This window comes from Panthera pardus, unplaced genomic scaffold (assembly GCF_024362965.1).
Source record: "Panthera pardus isolate Hobbes unplaced genomic scaffold, ASM2436296v1 HiC_scaffold_13, whole genome shotgun sequence".
Classification (NCBI taxonomy): domain Eukaryota; kingdom Metazoa; phylum Chordata; class Mammalia; order Carnivora; family Felidae; genus Panthera; species Panthera pardus.
Genome location: NW_026526688.1, coordinates 40,888,714 through 40,910,970, shown reverse-complemented (window position 1 = coordinate 40,910,970; position 22,257 = coordinate 40,888,714). Strand labels below are relative to the sequence as shown.

The 22,257-nt window shown below is 42.3% G+C and overlaps 1 protein-coding gene across 2 annotated transcripts in view; it reads left to right on the top strand.

Moving 5' to 3' along the window:
• AP3M2 (adaptor related protein complex 3 subunit mu 2) overlaps positions 1 to 22,257 on the top strand; it is a 109,013-nt gene that overhangs the window by 67,479 nt on the left and 19,277 nt on the right. Inside the window, exons 1-2 of one of the 2 annotated variants that reach the window (XM_019440685.2) lie at positions 18,071 to 18,174; positions 19,856 to 20,198. In XM_019440685.2, the coding sequence (XP_019296230.1) occupies positions 19,926 to 20,198 (273 nt within the window). In that variant the 5' untranslated portion in view covers positions 18,071 to 18,174; positions 19,856 to 19,925. Of the gene's footprint in view, positions 1 to 18,070; positions 18,175 to 19,855; positions 20,199 to 22,257 lie in introns of those variants that run through there. The other variant, XM_019440686.2, reaches the window with a different exon arrangement.

Genomic DNA, 22,257 nt, shown 5'->3' with positions numbered 1-22,257 from the left:
TAGCTGTCACTCCTCATTCCCACTCTCCTTTACCCCAAATCCCAGGCTAATCTACTTTCTGTCTGTATGATTTACCTTACCTATTCTGGATACTTCACATAAATTGAATTATATAATATGTGATTTTTGTCACTGGGTTCTTCTTTGACTTAACATATGCTTTCAGGGTTCATCCTGTTGTAGCATCTATCATTACTTATCTTTTTATGTCACTGTGTGTATATACTACATTTTGTGTATCTGTTCATCAGTCGATGGGACATTTGAGTTATTCTCACTTTATGGCAATTATGAACAATGCTGCTATGAACATTCATTTACGACTTTTTGTGTGAACATAAGTTTCCAATTCTCTCAGGTATATAACTAGGAGTAAAATGGCTGGGTCACAGGATAATTCTATTTTTAACTTATTGAGGAAGCACCCAATTGTTTCCCACAGCAGTCGTATCATTTTACATTACCACCATCAATATATGAAACTTCTCATTTCTCCACATTTGTCGCAACTCTTGTTATTTTTTGGATGTCTGTTTGCTTGTTCTTTATAGCCTCCCTAGTGAGTATGAAATGGTATCTCATTGTGGTTTTGATTGGCATTCCCCTGTTGACTAAAGATCTTGAACATCTTCTCAACTGTTTCTTGGCCATTTGTATATTTTCTTTGGAGAAATGTCTATTCAAATCCTTTGCATATTTTAAAATTGGTTATCTTTTTCTTACTGAATTGTGAGTGCTCTTTGTATATTCTAGATACTAGACCCTCATCTGATATAAGATTTGAAATATTTTCTCTCATTTTGTCAGTTGTCTTTTCACTTTCTTGCTAGTGTCTGTTTAATTTGGATGAAGTCCAATTTATCTATTTTTTTTTTCTTTGATTGTTTGTACTTTAGGTGTCATACCTAAGAAACTATTGTATAATCCAAGGTCATGCAGATTTACACCTGTTTCCTTCTAAGAGTTTGATGGTTTTAGCTCTTATATTAAGGTCTTTGATCTATTTTGAATTAATTAAACATTTTTTAATTGTAGTAAAATATACATAACATGAAATTTACCGTCTGAACCGTTCTTAAGTGTACAGTTCAATAGTGTTATGTATATTCACATTGTTGTGTTATCAGTCTCCAAAACTTTTTCCTCTTGCAAAACTGAAACTCTGTACCCATTAAGCAATAGCTCTTCATTTCCCCCCTAGCCCCTGGCAATTGCCATTCAACTTTCTGCCTCTATGAATGTGACTACTCTAGATACCTGCTTAAGTGGAATCATATCATATTTGTCTTTCTGTGACTGATTTATTTCTCTTAGCATAATGTCATCCAGGTTTACGCATGTTGTCACATATGTCAGAAAATCCTTCCTTTTTAAGGCTGAATAATAGTCCATTATATGTATATATTACATTTTGTTTATCCATTTATCTGTTTGTGGACACTTAGATTGCTTCCACCATTTTGCTGTTGTGTGAGTAGCACTGCTATGATCATGGGTGTGCAAATATCTCTTTAAGTTCCTGATTCCAATTATTTTTTTCTTTTTTAAGTTTATTTATTTATTTTGAGAGACAGAGAGAGAGACACAAGTGGGGATGGGGCAGAGAGTGAGGGAGAGTGAGAATCCCAAGTAGGCTCCACATTGTCAGGGCAGAGCCCAATGCAGGGCTCGAACCCACAAACCACAAGATCATGACCCGAGCTGAAAACAAGAGTCAGATGCTTAACTGATTGAGCCACCCAGGTGCCCCTCCAATTCTTTTTAATATATACCAAGAGGTGAAATTCCTGATCATATTTCTATATTTTTAATTTTTTAATGAATTACTATACTGATTTCCATAGAGGCCACGCCATTTTACATTCCCAACAATTGTCCAAAAGTGTTCAAATTTCCCTATATCCTTACCAACACTTGTTATTTTATGTTGTTGTTGTTGCTGTTTTTAAATGTTCATTTATTTTTGATACAGGGAAAATGTGAGTGGGGAATGGGCAGAGAGAGAGAGAGAGAGAGAGAGAGAGAGAGAGGGAGAGAGAATCTAAAGAAGACTCTGTGCTGATAGCAGCAAGCCCAATGTGGGGCTCAAACTCACAAACCTCGAGATCATGACCTGAGGTTAAGCTGGACACTCAACTGACTGAGCCACCCAGGCACCCCTGTTATTTTTTACACTAGCCAGCTTAAGGGATGTGAGGGGGTACCTCACTGTAGTTTCAATTTGCATTTCCCAAATGATTCGTAACATTTAGCATCTTTCATGTACTTGTTGGCCATTTGTATCTCATCTTTGGAGAAATGTCTATTCATGTCTTTTGCCCATTTTGAAATTAAGTCTTTTGTTGTTGAATCACAGAAGTTTTTTATATATCTGGATATTAATGCTTTATCACTGATATGCTGAGTAATATATTGTGATGACATTTCTTTTCTCATACAGCATTCTGTTTTTCCTGAAGTTAATTACTTTTCATGTGTTTGTTTACTTGTACTCAAATTATTCTTCTTTCACTCTCCAATAGAACTATGTAGTGCTTCTCCTTTATTTCCCCCTGGTCAAATGCACCAGATAGCCTATCACCTCTCTTCTTTCAACTCCACCTTCTTCTTTTTCTTTTCTTCTTCTTCTCCTTTTCCTCCATATTCTCTTTCTCCTTCTTCTTCTTTAAATCCATGTAGGTTTTAGGTATTTCTTCTTCCTACTGTGGGTAGTTTTCATTCTTTGACCTAGGTACTCACTGAGTCTTTTCAGTTTAGATACTCAGGCCCTTCAGTATGGGGAAGTTTACTAGATTAAAAAAAAAAAAAGTTTCCTTCTTTCCATTTCCTCTATGCTCTATAGCATTCCTTTTAGTAAGATATTAAACTTTTTGCATTAGTCTACTGTTTTTCTTATATCTTTCCTCTGTTTTCTCTACTGTCTTTTTTCTATACTTTCTGGGAGATTTCCAGACTTACTCTCCTGAATGTTTTTTTGAATTTTCAAGTTAAGATAGCCATATATCAAATTTCTAGGAGTTCTTTCTTGGTCTTTGTTCTCTATTGCTCCTTCCTCATATTGTTCTGTTCTCATTTCCATAGATCCCTCTTATCTCTCTGAAGATATTAATAATAGTTTTTGTTATCCTCTTATTCTCATGGAAAAATGTTTAATTATTTTTCCATTTCTTCTATGATAATGGGCCATTCAGATTTTCCACCTTTTCTTGGGTCACTTTTTGTCATTTACATTCTACCAGGAAATTTTACATTTCATCTAAAGCTTCAAATATGTTGTCACATAATTCATAATTTTATGAAGAACACTTGTTTTTGTTTTTGTTTTTTTTTAAGTAGAATCCACGCAGGGTGCCTGGGTGGCTCAGTCGGTTGAGCACCCGTCTTCAGCTCAGGTCATGATCTCACGGTTCCTGAGTTCAAGCCCCATGAAGGGCTCTGTGCTGACAGCTCAGGATTCTGGAGCCTGCTTAGGATTCTGTGCCTCCCTCTCTCTCTGCCCCTCCCCCACTTATGCTCTGTCTCTCTATCTCAATCTCTCTCTCTCAAAAATAAATAACCATTAAAAAAAAATTTTTTTAATAAATAAAGTAGGCCCCATGCTAAGGGCTTGAACTAATGACCCTGAAATCAAGACCTGAGCTGAGATCAAAAGTCAGATGCTTACCCAACTGAGCTGTCCAGGCACCCCTATGAAGAAAACTTTTTAAAAAAATATCTTCTAGGGGCACCTCGGTGGCTCAGTTGGTTGGGCTTCCGACTTTGGCTCCGGTCATGATCTCACAGTTCCTGGGTTTGAGCCTCGCATCAAGCCCCACATCGGGCTCCATGTTGACAGTGTGAAGGCTGCTTTCAATTAGATTCTCTCTTTCCCTCTCTCTCTGCCCCTCCCCTCCTTTCCCTTTCTTTCTCTCTCTCAAAAATAAACATAAAATAAAATAAAATAAAATAAAATAAAATAAAATAAAATAAAGTAAAATAAAATAAATCTTTTCTATATCCATGATTATCTCTTACTTCTTTTCCATTTTTACTTTCTCTTTTCTTGATCAGTTTTCAACTTCATTAATTTCTATAATTACTGTTCTTTTCATTTTCTCTTCATATTTTTTTTCCTTTTTTCTAATTTGGTAAAATAAGTACTTAACCTCTTATGCACTTAATCAAGGGAGTGGGGGATTGGAGTTAGGGTGCTATATTTGTATTTTAATATACAAAAATATTAGATAGTAAGCTAAGAAAACTCATCAAGTTTAATTGACTATAAAATGTTCACTAGTTGTACACTTCATAGTTCAGATTCTTTTCTATTTATTCATAGTATGCTGAAAGGGCTAAGGACAGATTGAATATTAGTTGGTGGGTAGTTTGGCATCTGTGGGAACAGATGCCCATGGGTGCTTAAAAAGGAAGAAGAAAACTTTGAGACTTTGACATCTACACTGGGTTGAGGCCCTTTAGGAACTTCTGGAAGATGGAAGCCTACAAAGAGGGCAATCTGGGAGTGAGAAACAAGTAATAGCAATTTAAAATTGAATACAAAGGGGAAAAAAAGAACATTCCATTCACACACACAATTTGTGTTATCATCTTGGGGCACCTGGATGGCTCAGTTGGTTGAGCTTCCAACTTCGGCTCAGGTCATGATCTCGCAGTATGTGAGTTGGAGCCCTGTGTCGGGCTCTGTGCTGACAGCTCAGAGCCTGGAGACTGTTTCGGATTCTGTGTCTCCCTCTCTCTCTGACGCTCCCCCATTCATGCTCTGTCTCTCTCTGTCTCAAAAATAAATAAACGTTAAAAAAAATTAAAAAAAATTTGTGTTATCATCTCTAAAATGTAAGAATACTGGGAATTAGGGGCTCCTGAGCGGCTCAGTTGGCCACTCAGCGTCTGACTTCAGCGTCTGACTTCAGCTTAGGTCATGATCCCACAGTTCGTGGGTTCGAGCCCTGCATCGGGCTCTGTGATGACAGCTCAGAGCCTGGAGCCTACTTCAGATTCTGTCTCCCTCTCTCTCTTCCCCTCCTCTGCCTCCACTCTGTCTCTCGCTCTGTCTCAAATATAAACATTTTAAAAAAAATTTTTTTTAAAGAATACTGGGAATTATTTTATTAGGAAATTCCAAATATTTTCCCCAAAGTGTTTTCAAGCTTAAGAAAACCATTGAAATTATTTAGACTCTGAATCTCATTCTGTGTTATTATTCATGGTATCCTTATGATCTTAGGGTGTTTTTTGTTTTTGTTTTATGGAGTGGGAAATATGATTTTAAATGAAAAGTTCTAGTATTTTCCCAAATATTGGTCTTGCTTTGTTCTTCAGAAATGTTGAGAAAATGGAGCTTTCAGGTCAGAAAATTATCTGAAAATTTATTAGAAAATATTTCAAACATAACAGAAAATTTGAAGGAAATGTACAGTGAACACCCATATATCCAGAGCCTAGATTCTATAGTCAGAATTTAATTCTTATCAGCTGGAATTAGTGTTTGCCTGCCTCTAAGTGATATTGAGTAGAGTGAGCTCTACCATAATTACATAGGAAGTATTCTGTTCCTACTGGTAAGTCCAGTGCTTCATAAGAGTTCTGTACTATGGCCAATTTCATGAGTGCTTTAAACAAGCCAACACAAGTCAGCTGTTAGCTGGGTGGAGGAGCTTCTAGAGAGTTCTTCCCAGCTTAAAGAAACAAAATTTCAAACTCAAAAAGTTCTCTGGCTTGCTGCCTAAATACACCTACAGCTTTTGGCTCTTATAAGCAGGTGTTGTCCATAGGCATAAACCTAGGACTTTCTGGTTGTGCAACAAGGGAGAAACTGCCACTGCTCTGAGCTAGAAGGTGACAGGCACAGCGATGGAGAGGAAGGGGTAACTGGGATTCATAGCCCTGCAAATCAATTTTCTTCAAAGTTCTACTTTAAGATCAGTGGCAACTGTCCCCATGAATGGCAGAATGCTCTTTCCTTCCTATGTGCTTTCTCCTAGAAATTCACACAACCTCTCCCTGTTTTTCAGAGTCACTAAAGCTTTTATTTTTTAATTTTTTTTATTTTAAGAGAAAGAGAAAGAGAGCATGCATGAGCAGGGGAGGGACAGAGAAAGAGAGGGAGAGAGGGACTCTCAAGCAGCCTCTGCGCTGTCAGCGTAGAGCCTGATGAGGGGCTTGATGTCACAAATTGTGAGATTATGACCTGAGCTGAAATCAAGAGTTGGATGTTTAACCCACTGAGCCACCCGGGTGCCCCAACAATTTTTATTTTTATGTGTAGAAAATTCATCAATGTCTTCGGGGTTCAGTAGTCCAGTTCACTAATTATAAATCATTTTGTAGTTAGGAATATCACCCTAATGCAATGCCATTAATTTAATTTGGGAGCCCTGTGGTTAATTTGATATAATAATAGATGGATTATACAGTGGAATCCTCCAACATCAGATGGCCCTCAATGTATGTTTCCATATGCGACTGGCCACTGTGACTACCTTTACATATCTGTGAGTTAATGGCATTTGCTTGTACATATATACTTTTAAAACTAATATTTATTAAAGCATTTTTAAAAAGGCGTTTAGATGCCATATGGAGAGTTCCAAATCTCATTCGTGTTCAAGCAAATACAATTTTTGAACTCTTAAAAGTTTTTTAAAGAGGTAATAAATACGTGGTATATAGGATAAAATTCATAAAGTACAAAAGACAATATGGTTTTCTGAAGAGAGTTTTCTTCACCTCCCCACTACATACTCTAGTCCCACAGTCGGCCCACTAAGACGCAACCGCTCAGAGAGACGCAAACACACCAGTCTATGTGCCTATGCGCGTACACAGGCTGCTCACACTGTTCTGCACCTTGTTTGATTACTTAGACTACACCAGAAAATTCCCGTATCTCCACATACAGAGTTGCCTTGTATTTTTTTAAAAAAACTTTTTGATGTTTATTTAATTTGGAGAGAGAGACAGCACGTGCAGAGGAGGGGCTGAGAGGGAGACTCAGAATCCGAAGCAGGTTCCAGGTTCGGGGCTGTCAACACAGCCTGACGCAGCGCTGGAACTCGCAGGGCTCCAACTCGTGAACTGCGAGATCAAGACCCCAGCCAAAGTCGGTGGCATAACCCACTGAGCCACCCAGGAGCCCCTTTGCCTTGTATTTTTTAATGACAGCTTAATATTTCATCAGAGGGACGTGCCCCACATTATTTAACCAGCCCCCAGCGACGCACTTTCAGGTTGTTTCAAACTGTTTGCTCGTATGGGGAAATTGCAATGCTGCCCTGTAACTTCATCTTGACACGGTGATCTGGTTTTTCTCCCAGCACGACGGGAAAGCTACTCCGTGGGGCTTTCCCGCGCCGCCCTGGCCCCACCCCCGGGCAGGCGTTCGCGGAGTCGCCCGTTCGTCCCCCGCGCCATCGGTCAGCCTCGCGCGCGGCGGGAGCCGGGGGCGTGACGAACCGAGCGCCAGAGCGGCGGCAAGCGCGCGAGTCCCACGCTGGTCCCTGGCGCATGCCTGCGTGGGAGGCGGCGAGGCCGGGCGCAAGCGGCGGCTTGCTCCCCTCGCCGAGCCGCGGTGGCGTCGCCATCTGTGGTATGCGGTCCTGGCGCGCAACTCCCGGGGACGCTCTCCGGCTCCCGTCCGCAGCCCTCCCCGGAACGCGGGGAGGTGTTCAAAGGTGTCTCTTAGAAACAGGCGCAACCCGGGCAGCCCCGCTCCAGAACAATGGGTCCTTTCAGCCACCCCCTTTAGATGGAGGGCTCGTCGCCATGACAACCACCCCATTATTGAAAGTCGGAGCCGGTCCCCGTCTCAGACGCTCCCCTCGCCGGCTCCCCTCCCCCTCCGGCCCCGCCGTATGGTGTGTGTGGCACTGGCAGCTGTTGTCAGAAGAAGGCACCTCTTTGTCTCCAGGGGATGAAAGACATTTGGTTTTCATCGCCCCCCTTTCTCTCCCCCCGACAACTTTTCTCCGCGCGCTGCACCCCGTCCCCAGAAGGCGCCCCTGGACGCTAGAGCCCAGCCCCGAGACGCCACCCTTAGCTCTGGCGTCTGGCGTCACCCTTAGTCTGTTTCCTCCCGGATTCCCTCCTGCCGGAGCATTTCTGCCTTTACCTCCAACTCTTTGAGTCCCTAGAAGTCTCACTCTCGAGTATTCCTAGCAGGGGGACTAGCTTTAGAAATCCCGGGTTTCTTTTTGCAACTCTGCTCTGGGAGTTCCCCGGCCAGCCCCTGCGCCCCTCAGACCCAATAGCACCACCTTCTGTAACGAGGAGCTTATTACCGAGTTTCCCCCGTTGTTGGCGCAAACGCTCTGCCACGCTCGTTTAGAAATTCGGCCCGTTCGCTAGAATAAAGACTAGTTGGTTCATTAGACTGAGGCTTCGGTCTGAGGGATGTCGGACTCAGACAGCTAGGCACCTTCTGGCTGAGGACAAGGCGACACAAATATGTAAACAATAACCTGTATTTTTCTCAAGCATCTAATTGAAATGTATCATTAAAATGTATACTTTTTGAGTTTTGCATTGCTTTTAATGAATACCTGAATACGATTTACTTTATTTTGTCTGGGGAGGAGATTTGCAAAAATTAAACTAAAAAATGAGAAAAAGTCTGGTTGGCCATGTGTCTGGGATTTTGGGTTCAAGGAATAGTGCCCCTGAACGTATAATCTGCACCAGGGATCCTTGGAACAGATGGTGTTTTCCAGACCTATCTGGAAATTAAAGAGGTTACGTTTAGTGAGAGAAAAAGCAGGATCAAGAAGGAGGAAGGAAAGCAGTGGAGAGAAAAATGCAGAAGCTTATGGTGGGGAGAAAGAGAGGAAAACTGGGTATAATGGACTATTTTGGAGATAAAGGTAAGCTTAGGTTTCTGTATGGGTCAGAAAAATAAACAGTAGTCATAAAATCTTATCCTCAAGAGTGTAGATACTAGAGGAAGAAACTTGAAGATAACTATTTCAGAATCCATTGAGTCTTTCCAGTATTACTTTTTCGAATAAATTAAAGTTTTAAAAGGGTTTTTAAAAAACTTTGGGAATGTTAAAAGTGTAACAAGTGAAAGGGAAGGAAGTTCAGCAGGTGACTGACAAGAGGTACTTTTTTCTGGTCTTTGCTTTGAATTACCAACAATTACTTTTGGTAAACAGGAAGCAGCCAAGTCTGGCACACAGGAAACAAGTATTTGCAAAGTGAAGGTTTGTTTTTTTTTTCCTCTGAGAATAATTTTTATCTAAATAACTACCTAGAAAATAATAAGTATGTTACTCTGAAAACTTTTCTTTATAATCCAAGCTTCTTTCTTTCCCAATGTTACTGAACACATTTTGGAGGAGATTGTCAATTTTCATATGAGATTTGATTAATATTTCCCCAGTGATTTTCACCTGAGAGTCACAACAGAGTATCACAATTTGAAACGCTAATGATTTAACTTGACTTTTTTTTTTTAAGTGTTTAAGATTGTTTTTAACAAATAAAACCAACTTTCCCTCTCTGAAAAGAATACCGCTGTATCTGTAGCCTGACTTATACCAGTAAAAACATCGTTTTATTTTATTACAGTTACACATGAAAATATAAAGAGGTACGCTCTATAGAGCTCAAGGGTCACCATGGGGGTAAAGACTGAAACCAAGTAGACAGAACTTCAGGATTCTGATCCCTATATCATTCTGCTTTATCTGTTTTCTATATAAGCTTTCATTTGTCTAAAATATTTCACTGCTAGAAAAGAAAGAAAGAAAGAGAAAGAAAGAAAGATCATTGTTAACAGAAATTTAGAGTTGGGAAAGATCTCAGAGATAGTTTGATCCAATCCTCTCATTTCACAGATAACATTTTGATCCAAAGAATTTATCTAGCTAACCTGCCCCAGATCACATGGTCAGTTTGTGGCTATTTAGGACCCTGAGACCAGCTGCCATCCTACAGCCCTTTCAGACCAGAGCTGACCACATTACCCTTTTCCTGGCCATCACTTACCAGACATTCTTGTTCTATGGACATGTTTTTATTGTTTTTTCTTAATTTATCTTGTGGAAATTACATAAAAGTTACCTTGTGGAACTTCTCTGTTTTCCAGGCAGTCTTCCCTAAGTCTTTCAATTCTAGACTTTATTTAAAACATCCAAGCTAGGGGCACCTGGGTGTCTCACTCAGTTGGGCGTCTGACTCTGGATTTCGGCTCAGGTCACAATTTCACCGTTTGAGCCCTGCGTCAGGCTCTGCACTGTTGGTGCGGTGCCTACTTGGGATTTCTTTCTCTCTTCCTCCCTCTCTGCCCCTCCCCTGCTCTCTCTTTCTCAAAATAAATAAACTTGATAAAATAAAATATCCAATCTATTCATGGACTGCTCTATTCACTCCCACTGGCTGTGGACAGCCTGTTAGTTGTCTATCCAGTTTTCCATTCTCCTGTCTTCCTTATTAACAGAGTCCTGTTTGGGAGGTGGGGGTAGTATTGTGCCCAGCTAAAAATATTCCCAGGACCTCTTTTAGCTCAATATTCAACAACAGAGCAAAAGTGGGACCTCATGAAAAGCTCATCAAAGAGAACTGACTCCCCTTTGGCTCATGTTCATTTGCTTTTTGTCTTTCCTCCTTTTTTGTGTGTGTGGAATACAGCTTGAGGCCTGGAGCCACGACGGCAATGTTGTGAGCACGAAGGTGCAAGTTCCACCCTAGGAAAGGTGGAATGCCAACCTAAGAGAAGCCTGAATCCTTGAAGCGAAGCTGGTGTTCCAGCCCTGGGTTTCTTGCCTCTCGACTTCTCATAATGTGACAAAAATAAACCCCTATCTTGTTGGAGCCAGTATTATTTAAGTTTAGGTTTTCTGTTACATGCCCCTGAATGTAATCCCTGATGGCTCCAATTTAGGATAAGAACAGAGTAGGCTAGTAATTCAGTTTTATTGAATGAGCTTTTTTTTTTTTTTAACACTTACTAGTTGCTTACATAATAGTCTGTATATACACCATCACAGGACATATAACACAATGATAATTCATTCCCCTAGTCATATAATGAAACAATTTCTTCCTCCACTGCCTAAAGGTAAAGAAAAGGGGCTAGCTATATGAAGACCAGGGGGAAAACATTTCAAGCAGAGAGAACAACATATTCCAGGGCCTAGAAATGGGGAGTGGGGAGAGTGGGTTGGAGGAGGGACAAGAGACTCCATTGGAGAGAGGGGAGGAGATAGATAGATGTGCCTTAGTCTGTTCAAGCTGCTGCAACACAAGTACATAGACTGGGTGGCTTAAACAACAAACTGTTATTTCTTTTTTTTTTTTAATTTTTTTAATGTTTATTTTTGAGAGAGACAGATACAGAGTGTGAGTGGGGGAGGGGCAGAGAGAAAGGGAGACAGAATCTGAAGCAGCCTCCAGGCTCTGAGCAAGCTGTCAGCATAGAACCTGACACAGGGCTTGAACTCACAAACTGCGAGATCATGACCTGACCTGAAGTCGGATGCTTAACCAACTGAGCCACTCAGGCGCCCCACAAACTGTTATTTCTCACAATTCTGGAGGTGGAGAAGTGCAGGGTCAAGGCACCAGCAGATTTGGTGTCTGGTGAGGACGTGCTTCATGTTTCATAGACAGCCATCTTTTCTCTGTGTCCCTACATGGTGGTAAGTGCAAGGTTCTTCCTTGAGGTCTCCTATAAGAGACGGATTCATGAGCACTAATGAGGACTTCACTCTCATGAACTAATCACACCCCACAGGCCCCACTTCCAAATACCATCCTATTGGACTTTAGGATTTAACATATGAATTTTGAGGGGACACAGTCTATAGCAAGGTGGTAAAGGCATTTAAATTTATGCTCTTTTAAACTCACTTTTGCTGCTGTACAGAAAATGAATTGAAAGGGGTTAGAGTGCAATGGGGAGACCAGTCTGTAGGTGTTTCAGGCAAGAGGCGATGGTGGCCTGCATGGGGGTTGTGACAGTGGAGTTGAAGAGAGGATGGATTCCTGATATACTTTGGTGATGGAAACATCAGGGTTTGTTTCTAGATTAGATGTGGGCACAAGGGTAATGGAGGACCTCAGGATGATTCGTGGGTATTGGTCTGAGTAGTTGAATGGATGATGATGTTGTTTACCAAGATGGGGAAAACTGGAGGTGGCGCAGGGCTGGAAGAAGGAACAGATCTGGGAAGAAAATTCAAGAGTTCCTTTTTGCCCCGTTAAGATGTCTGTGAGGCACGTAAGTGGAGATGCCAAGTGGGTAATTGGATATGTAGATCTGGAGGTTTATGAAGAGGTTGAGGTTGGAGATATTAAATCAAAATTCAATAATGAAAAGAGTACTTACACTCATGAGGTAATCTATGCAAGGAGTGTAGAGAGAGAATGAAGGAACATCTAGCAAGAAGACACAGAATAGTGCTGTGCCCTAGGTGGACCTGTTATAAAGTCCAGGGATATCCACAGTTGGGTATTTCTGGGGATAGCGTCTAGGGAAGGAGCCATTTGATTCCATGACTACTTTCCTCAGGAGACTAGAACCAGGAGGCCAGCCTGAGGCTGCAGTGAGAGGGACGCTGCTGTCTTCTTGTCAGGCAGGGTTTGGATTTCAGGAACTTGAGCTGGCTTTGCTGGGGTTCCTGAGTAGGAGGGTTAGAGAGCACTTCTGCCACCTGGAAGCAGGTGTGCATCCCAGCATATCCTGATCACATCACCTCTTGTGATCTACATTGTCGGGTGTATGTTCCTCTTTCTGTTCATTTCCCCTTTATGATCCCCAAGTCTTTAGACAAGCTTTGTATAAGCATCCACCCTGGTCCTTGCTCTGCTGTGGGAAATTAAAAACTAGTGTGTCTGTATTGGTGTTGAAGAGTTAAAGGAATACTAATCTCCCAAGTCCAGCATGGTGGGGAGTAGCAGGAGGTCCCTAAGAGGAAGATGGGTCTCTTGTTGGAGGGTAGGGATGTTAGGTTTAGGCTCTCCTCTCTGGAAGGACAGGCTCCTTCCATGACCAGCCTTGAAGGAGCTGCTTTTGAGTTTTTAAAGACACCAGGTCCTTTCTTTAGAGTCTTTTTCTCCACATTAGATTGTAAACTTGAAGGAATGCTTTAATTGTCTTTGTACCCTCAGTGTCCAGGCGGCAGTAGGCACTCCATAAATATTAGTTTAATAGATGAATGAATGTATATTAGGCATTGAGATATGCACACTGTGGTTCTCAACTGATTTACAATCCAGTTGTGGTGATCAGATTGCATACCCAAAGGTGTGGCACAGTGTCAAAAGCACTGTAGGTTATATGAAGGAGCTGTGAAATGCTACTTAATCACAGAAGAGGGAGAAATTACTTCCAATGTGGGGGCATCCAGCTTAGGACAGATTTTGTGGAGGAGAAAACATATGGCTGGGCCTTGAGGGCTGGAAAGAATTTCCACAAATAGGGTGAGTAAGAGACAAATACATGCCAAGTAGAGGGATCAGTGAAAATACAGACATTGAGGGAAGGCATTCTGTTTCTTCAGTGCATGGCCAGGAATGAGGTCTGAGACAAGAGAGGACTTGCTCAGCGAGATGACATTTTTAGGGCTCAGTAGTGGGGCCCCAAAACCCCTCTCTGGCTTTGATCTGAGACAAGAGAGGCTTTGCTCACTGAGATGTGTCAAAGCCAGAGAGGGGTTTTGGGGCCCCACTACTGAGCCCTTAAAAATGTCTTCTCAGTGAGCAAAGCCTCTCTTGTCTCAGACCAAAATATTAGTAATAATATTATTAGCTAAGAGCTGAGATTGCCTTCTCACAGTAGACAAACAACTCAGTAGTGAGAGCTGTTAAACACTGTGATAGTACGTCAGTGGCAGGTTTAGAAAATCTTTTCCCAGAGATTTTTATGCATAAAATAGACTTGCTATTTGTCAATGGTTTCCTGGGGTCCCTCTTAATATCATGACATGGTACTATATGAGCTCCCCAATCTATGATGTTTGATTAAACTAAAAAAAATACTTGGGTGTTGACTTTGGACATGACCCTTGGCATGGCTATGGATGCATTCATGCCTCCTGTCCCTCCAGTCAATGTGGCTCTCTTCCAATGATCCCCATCTCAACAAATGACACTTGCATCCATACAGCTACCCAAATCAGAAATCTGTGAATGATCCTTGATGCCCCATTCCTCCTTACTACTCAATTTCTAATTAACCCCCCATCATTCTACCTCAAAAACACCTCTAGAATTTGTCCAGTGCCCTCCAGTCCCCCATGCTGGCTGAAGTCACTAGCATCTGTCACGTGGATTGCTGCAGTAGCCTAAATGATCTCCCTACCCTCAAGCTGGGCCTTCTCTAACCCATCCCACATCCCTTGTCTCTCTGAAATGTCCATGTGAAAGCACTTCCCTTTCCTGCTTAACATTTCTTCACTGCGGCCCCAGGCTTATGAGAGAGGCCAAAGGTGTGCAGTCTGGGCCAGACTGCTTAGATCTTCCTGTGTGCTTGAACTCCAGCTTGGCTACTTACCTATTTACTTGACCTCTGGCAGATTACTTATGCACCCACTGCAGTTTTCTCATCTATAAAAAGGGGATCATGACAATAATTCATTTTAGAGTAGTTGGGAAGACTAAATGAATCTGGATCTTCCTCTCCTATGTGAACCCTTAAATTCAGAGTGCCCCCGGACTCTGATCCTCTTCTCCATACTCATTTCCTTAGTCATCTCAACTGGACTCTTAGCTTTAATATCCATATCCTGATAACTCCCAATGGTACATCTCTAGCTCAGACCTCTCTCCTGAACCCTAGATTCATATATATCCAGCAGCTTCTCAACATCACCACTTGATGGCTAATAGATACATTAAACTTACTATGTCCAAGGCTGAACTCTGAATTTTTTTCATTCAAACCTTCTGTGCCCAAAGTCTGTTTAAAAATTTTTAATGTTTTGGGGCGCCTGGGTGGCCCAGTCAGTTGGGCGTCTGACTTCGGTTCAGGTCATGATCTCACGGTTTGTGGGTTCGAGCCCCGCATCGGGTTCTGTGCTGACAGCTCAGAGCCTGGAGCCTGCTTCGGATTCTGTGTCTCCTTCTCTCTCTGCCCCTCCCCAACTTGTGCTCTGTCTCTCAAAAAAATAAATAAATGGAAAAAAAAATTTAAAAAAAATTTTTAATGTTTTATTTATCTATTTATTATTTTTAAACGTTTATTTATTCTTGAGAGAGACAGAGACAGAGCATGAGTGGGGCAGAGAGACAGGGAGACACAGAATCTGAAGCAGGCTCCAGGCTCTGAGCTGTCAGCACAGAGCCTGATGCAGGACTCTCGAACCAATGAACCGTGAGATCATGACCTGAGCCGAAGTCCGATGCTTAATCGATGCTTAATCGACTGAGCCACCCGGGAGCCCCTCCCCCTCCTTTTAATCTCAGGTGATGGAACCGTCCTTCCAGATACTCAGGCTCAGTAGCTCCTCACTTTTCTCTTGTTCTCACTTCTCACATCCCATCCATCTGGAAATCCAGCTGGCTCCTTCAAGCTGCAGGCAGAAACTGACTCCTTACAATGTCTGTGGCTGCACCCTGGCCCAAGCCCCCCACCGTCTCTTACCTGGATTACTACAGTGGCCTCCTGACTGGTCTCCTTCCACTCTGTCTGTCCACAGTCTCTTCTCCACCCAGCAGATTGGAAAATCAGACCCGGTCACTCCTTTCTCAAACCTTCCATTGGCTTCTCATTCCACAACTACTACACGCCAAAATCTTTATAAGATCCTATGTAGTGAAGTCTTCACCCTCCACTTTGTAACCTCATCTCCTACTTTACTCCTTGTTCATTCTACTCCAGCTACAGTGCCATCCTTACTTTTCCTGGGACTCCTCCAGGATGCTCTGGTCGTAAGAATTTGGCACTGCCTATTCTCTTTACTGGAGTGCTCTTCCCCCAGATATCCCTACGGCTAACTCATCTCCTCCTTTAAGTCTTTGCTCAAATGTCTCTTCTCAATGAGATGTACTCTCACTACCCTTTTAAAAACCTTAACTTTTCCTGAAGTCCTAAGGCACTCCTGATCTCCCTTCTATTTTTTTCCATTATACTTACCACCCTCTGACATACTATACACTTTACTTATTATGTTTATTGATTATTATTTGTCTTCTCCTACTAGAATGTAAGCTCCACTGGAGCAAGGATCTTTGTTTTATATTCACTGGTGTTATGTATCCAAACACTGGAACGGTGCTAGTACATAGTAGAGCCCACTAGATATCTATAGAATGAATGGGTAGTGCATGGCACACAGTTCTGGACATATATATATATATATATATATATATGTATTTATAATTACATTAAATATTATTATATATTATTTTATAAACAAAACATGCAGACAATTATTAAGCTCACAACCACTTGGCTCTCTGTATCTTCCTAATCTCATCTCCCTTCACTCTTTGTCCAATTCTAGTTCAGCTGTACTTAGTTCTCTCATCTCTAGAGCTTTCCACATGTAATCTTCTCTCTGTCCATCCACCCTTTTATTTGAGGAATATATGTTCATCTTTCAGGTGTCAGTTTGGAAGGACTTCCCTGATTCTAGGTCAGCCCCCTCCGCCAACAATCCTCTTCCTGCCACCATGTGCTCCTTGCCCATCACTCTGCTTTCTAATTACTTGCTTCTCACTTGTCTTCTCAGCTAGTCTCTGTGACAACAGACACTATGCCTGTGATGGTAGTCATTGCAGCATCCCCAGCACCCAGCACAGGGTTTGATACGTGGGAGGCTCTCAGTAAACATTACTGCAATGAATGAGAAAGGCCCACAGCAGTGATTGCATTTCTGCATCTTTGACACACTTGCTTAGTAACCATATGCAATAGCTTCTTGTGCTGCTTCTTAGGTAATAACCATTGCTAACACTTTTCTAACTCAGTCCTCACAACTCTGCAAAGTAGGCACTACTAGTGCCCTTATTTGAGAAGGTAGGAACTTGAAATTTACAGAAGTAAAGGTACTTTCTCAACGTAACAGAGCTGGCAAGTATTGGATCAGGATTAAAACCCAGGCAGTCTGTCACCAGAACTCATGTGATGCCACATCATCCAGCCATTTTGATTTTGGATTTTCTCTTTTACTTAAAAAATTAGTCAACTATCTCTCCTTAGCAAGTATGTAAGAGAACAATCCCTACCACCTTCAATATACATTTATCATGGTCTTCTTTACGGAGGAACTGCCACTCATGCTTCCTTTCACCAAAGTGAAAACTAAAGCCCGAGCAGGGTGGCAGCCTTGTGGTCTAGATCAACATTATTACCATTAACACCAGTTGCTGTTTTATTGAACACATACTATGTGCCAGGCACCTTGCCATATGTCATCTCATTTGATAACTAATTTTTAGTTTAACTGAAGGTGAAGCCTTGTTTTCTGACTTCTACTTCATGGCTCTCTGGATCACAATGATTTAAATCACTTAAAATGTATTATCAAAGTCATTGGAACTCCAATGCAATTTACAGAGAGACCTGCCCAACTCTCTCATTTTCAGATCTGGGAACTGAGATTCTGAAAGGTTAAGTGCCTTGTCCAATGTTAAGTTGTCTAGCTGGGGCTGGAAGAGGCCTCCTGTATCCAGGTCCAGAGCTCTTGATGCTATATACAGCCAATCATCTTTACCCAATGTACATAAATGAAAAGACATCGTGGCTCTTTTTAAATAGTTGTTACTACCCATGGCTTATTATTCATGATGCTATTTCACAACTCATGCCCTGGAAGTCACACTTTTTAGCATCCCCCTCGAGGTGCCTTCCACGTTTACGAAGGTGGCAGCAGCAGCTGCCCCTTTGTGACTGGTTGACTAAGGTCCAGGCGGCCCTCAGACCGATCTCGACAGCCAGTCAGGGCTCGGAGCCACAGAGCTGCACCAACCGGAGGTTGCCGAAGCCTCAACACGGGCCAACTGGGAGCTCGAAGCCAAGAAGAATGTGACCCGCGGACAGCGATCAATCAGAGGGGAGGAGCGGTTCACTGACGTCCAATCAGCGGCTCTTAGGTCCCGGTCGTGGGCGGTGCTGCCGTGAGGACCGTCGGCCAGCCAATCAGCAGATGAGCGGCCGTCGGCGCGAGTGTGGGGGGCGGTCGGGGGTGGGGCTTGCCCGAGCGTCGGAACTGTGGGCGCTGCGAAGAGAGAGGCTGGGTGAGAAGGGCTGAAGACCCGGGTGGGGTTAGGGGCAGCGCGGGCACGCACCGGGCCGGGGCGGGGGCTGGAGGCTGGGGCACACGAGGGTGCGGGCGGGGGCACGCAGGGGTCCCAGTGGGGCGCGGGTGGCAGGGTCACAGTTAGGAGATGCGGCGGGATTGACCCTCAGAGCTACGGGATATGGCGGGGAGAGAGGTGAGGGACCAACTACCGGGCTGGGAAGGTGGCCCGCTCCGACCAGGTGGCTGAAGGAGGAGGGGACACTGTTGCCATGGCAACGCACGTGTGCTGTCTGGCGACCTTTTTCACCGCCTGAATGTGCGCACACCTTAAATCCGCCTCCTGATCACCCCCACCCTAAAGGGCCTCCATCATCCTTTGCTCGCAGGCAGCTGGGCTGAGACCAAAAATAACCCTGTTTAGCAGCCGCCTCTCCTCCTCCCCAGCCTGGTTACTCCCCTCCTCCCCTCCCTCCTGCTGACTCGTCCCCGGGCAGAGGGATTAAGCTCGCCCTGGGGCCCTTGGTACAACAGGCCATTGCGGTTTGACCACCTGGTCCAGTTCGCAGCCAGCTTGAGGAATGGCCACAGCTGGGGTACAGCCGGCTGTCTCTTCCTGGGGACTGCACCGTAGAGATGCTGCCGCCTGAGCGACCTGGGGTATCCCTCAGATTTCTTTAAGGCATCCAGTGCAGAGCCTTGTGCATAACAAGTACTCTAAGAATGCGGTCTGACTCCATGAATAAAGACCACAATGATAGCTTTCCACCTATGGACCAGCGCTGTCCAATAGATCTATAAAGCGAACCAGATACGTAATTTTACCTTTTCTGCTAACCACGTTTTTAAAAAAGATTAGGTTAATTTTAATATATTTTACTTAACCTGACATATCAGAATATCAATATTAACTGAATATTAATTCACGAATCATTAAATTATTGGTATCTAAAATTCCTTTTTAAATACAAGACCTTCAAAATCTGGTGGGAACTTATACTTACCTCACATCTCAGTTCAGACCAGGTACATTTCAAGTGCTCACTGGCTGCATTTAGCTGATGGCTGCCATATAAGACTGTGCAACCATAAGCATTTCTCATTTCATGTGGCTGAATACATAAAACTCAATATTCTTTGAAACTCTCTTCTGTGCAGGGAGCACTGCAATGAGGCAACAAAAAACATGAGGCATGGTCTTTTTTTTTAATGTTTATTTTTGAGACAGAGACCGACAGAGAATAAGCATGGGAAGGACAGAGAGAGGGAGGCACAGAATCCGAAGCAGGCTCCAGGCTCTGAGCTGTCAGCACAGAGCCTGATCCGGGGCTCCAACCGATAGACCAGGAGATCATGACCTGAACCAAAGTTGAATGCTCAACCGACTGAGCCTCTCAGGCGCCCCATGGCATGGTCTTCTTTGTCAAGGAGCTTCCAGACCAGTTGATATATCAGACATCCAAAAATTAAATTGAGTTTTAAGTGGTAGTAATTAAGGCAATAGTAAAGATAACCAGGCAGTATATAATTGGCAAACAAGATGGCTGATGAATTATCCTTAGGAATTGTAGGGAGCAATACTTCAGGCTCTTAAAGAAGAGGAAGACATGAGTCTACTCGTGAAAGATAGGTAGGTGTTTTGGTTGAGTGGAACTGACCATAGCTTCTTTTATTTTTAGGGTTGAAAATTGGCAGTCCTGAGGCTTTCAGACTGAAAAAGACTTCTCTCTCTCACTGACAGTCTCCATCATGATTCATAGCCTTTTCTTGATCAACTCCTCTGGAGATATTTTCCTGGAAAAACATTGGAAAAGTGTGGTCAGCCGTTCTGTCTGTGATTACTTTTTTGAGGCACAAGAGAGAGCTACCGAGGCAGAAAATGTACCTCCAGTTATTCCGACTCCTCACCACTATCTCTTAAGTGTTTACCGTCACAAGATCTTTTTTGTGGCTGTGATCCAGACAGAGGTCCCACCGCTGTTTGTCATTGAGTTCCTTCACCGAGTAGTGGACACGTTTCAGGTGCGTGGATGTGAGAAGGCTCATGCGTGTAAATTATAAAGTGTCTGTATAGTTCTGTTTCCATTGTATTCAGCTTCAATTAAGGAACTTTTTAAAAAATCAAAACTGACTTTGCTCACTTCCTCTCCCATCTGATAAGATCCTTGTTTCTGTTTATGGAACTGGCTGCACCTGAAATGGTACATTGAATACTTCTGAACCTGTTGCATGAGGAAGCCACTCTACTTGGTATGATTATATACAGTCATTTTAGTTCTGGAGATTGGAATCGCCCCACTTTTTATTCATAAATCAGAGGAATTTAGTTTGGGTGTTTTTTTTTCTTTTTTTTAGTGGACTTGATGCTAGCCATTGTTAAGTACATTGCTATGAGTTGCATCAAAAAGTAATGAGTGTGTAAAGACACGTATATTTTCAAGTGTTAGAAAAAACTAAGTAATGCTTGTTTCACTCTCTTTGGCAAGAGTAATTTGTGAAGCCAAACTTCATCTTGGGTTTGGAGTGCTTATCCAAAGCGTCTGAGTACTAGTGATGAGCTTTCATTGCAAACTAAGATTGGAAAATCTTCTGTTCCTGTAAGAATTTAAGTGACACATTTTACAAGACACAGTTTTCACTTTGAGTTTTTCTTTCAGGAGTAGATTTGAAGATCTTGGGGAGCAGGGTACAGGGGAAGTGAAAGTAAGTTATATCAAGATGTCAGCACTATTATTAGCTCAGGATTTTAGGCTTCCCAGACCCTGGATTCAAATATGGGATCCTCCCTCTAAAAGAATTGCTCAAATTCTACCTCTTATGGTCACTTGCCTTTTATTTTATTTTATTTTATTTTATTTTATTTTATTTTATTTTATTTTATTTTATTTTTGTAATGTTTATTTTTAAGAGAGAGACAGAGCACGAGTGGGGGAGGGGCAGAGAGAGAGAGAGGGAGACGCAGAATCTGAAGCAGGCTCCAGGCTCTGAGCTGTCAGCACAGCCAACCTGGAGCTCACACTCACAAACCATGAGATCATGACCTGAGCTGAAGTCGGACACTTCACTGACTGAACTACTCAGGCTCCCCGGTCATTTGCCTCTTATTATTGTCGTCATACAATAAGTGAGAAGCAAGGGCCCTTTGGTTTAATTTCTGTGTCATGTGTGGTCTGGAATTGGTCATATGAATACAGAAATTGTGGAATAAGAGAAGAAGAAGAGAATGATGACTCAGATATTATGGTGAAATTAAAAAATAAGTCAAAGAGTCCTTTCATTTCCAGTCATATCTGTATCACATGTCTGGAAAATGAAAATATATTTTATAATTTTTTTCCCACAAATACTTTCTGGTAGTACTATTCTGGGTTTCCAGTTCTCATGTGGCATACCAGTTCTTTCCCACAGTGAAAACCTGAGAATTATAAACCCCAGTATGTGGAGTAACTAAAAGTAGAAGAACCCAGTAGTTATGACCTTAAACTACTCTAATTGAGCCTTATTATGATTTCCACATATGATATTTTACCCCATTCTAAGATTAACAGTCCCATTGGTGAAACCCAGCATTTGCTTCATCCCTCCATAGCAATATTTTGTAATCTGTTACGAGACAGGAAGTGAGAAAAGTTGTTTAATCTCGTTGAAAACACAGAGGACTTTGGGATAACAGTAAAGTTCCTAGTTTGGAAGTCTGGGACTTCAGAGCTTGTCATTTTTGAAGGATTTGTTAAAAGTAAATGGACATACCCTGATTTTAATGTCTTTTCTCTCTGGCTGCATTATTTGTTTAGTACTAGAATATGATGGAAGAGTTCCAGCGCTAGAATTGCACATAATTTTGCTATAGCAATTTGTCACACTTACAAGTCTTCTTTCCAACTGCTTAGTTCACGTTATGTCTGATTGATAAAATCTGGTGAGGTGTTTTATTTATTTTTCAAAATAAAAACACTCTTGGGAGGAAATGTGTTACCTCCCCCCCTTCTTTTTAAACATTTTTCTTTTAACGTTTATTTTTGAGACAGAGAGACAGAGCATGAACAGGGGAGGGTCAGAGAGAGGGAGACACAGAATCTGA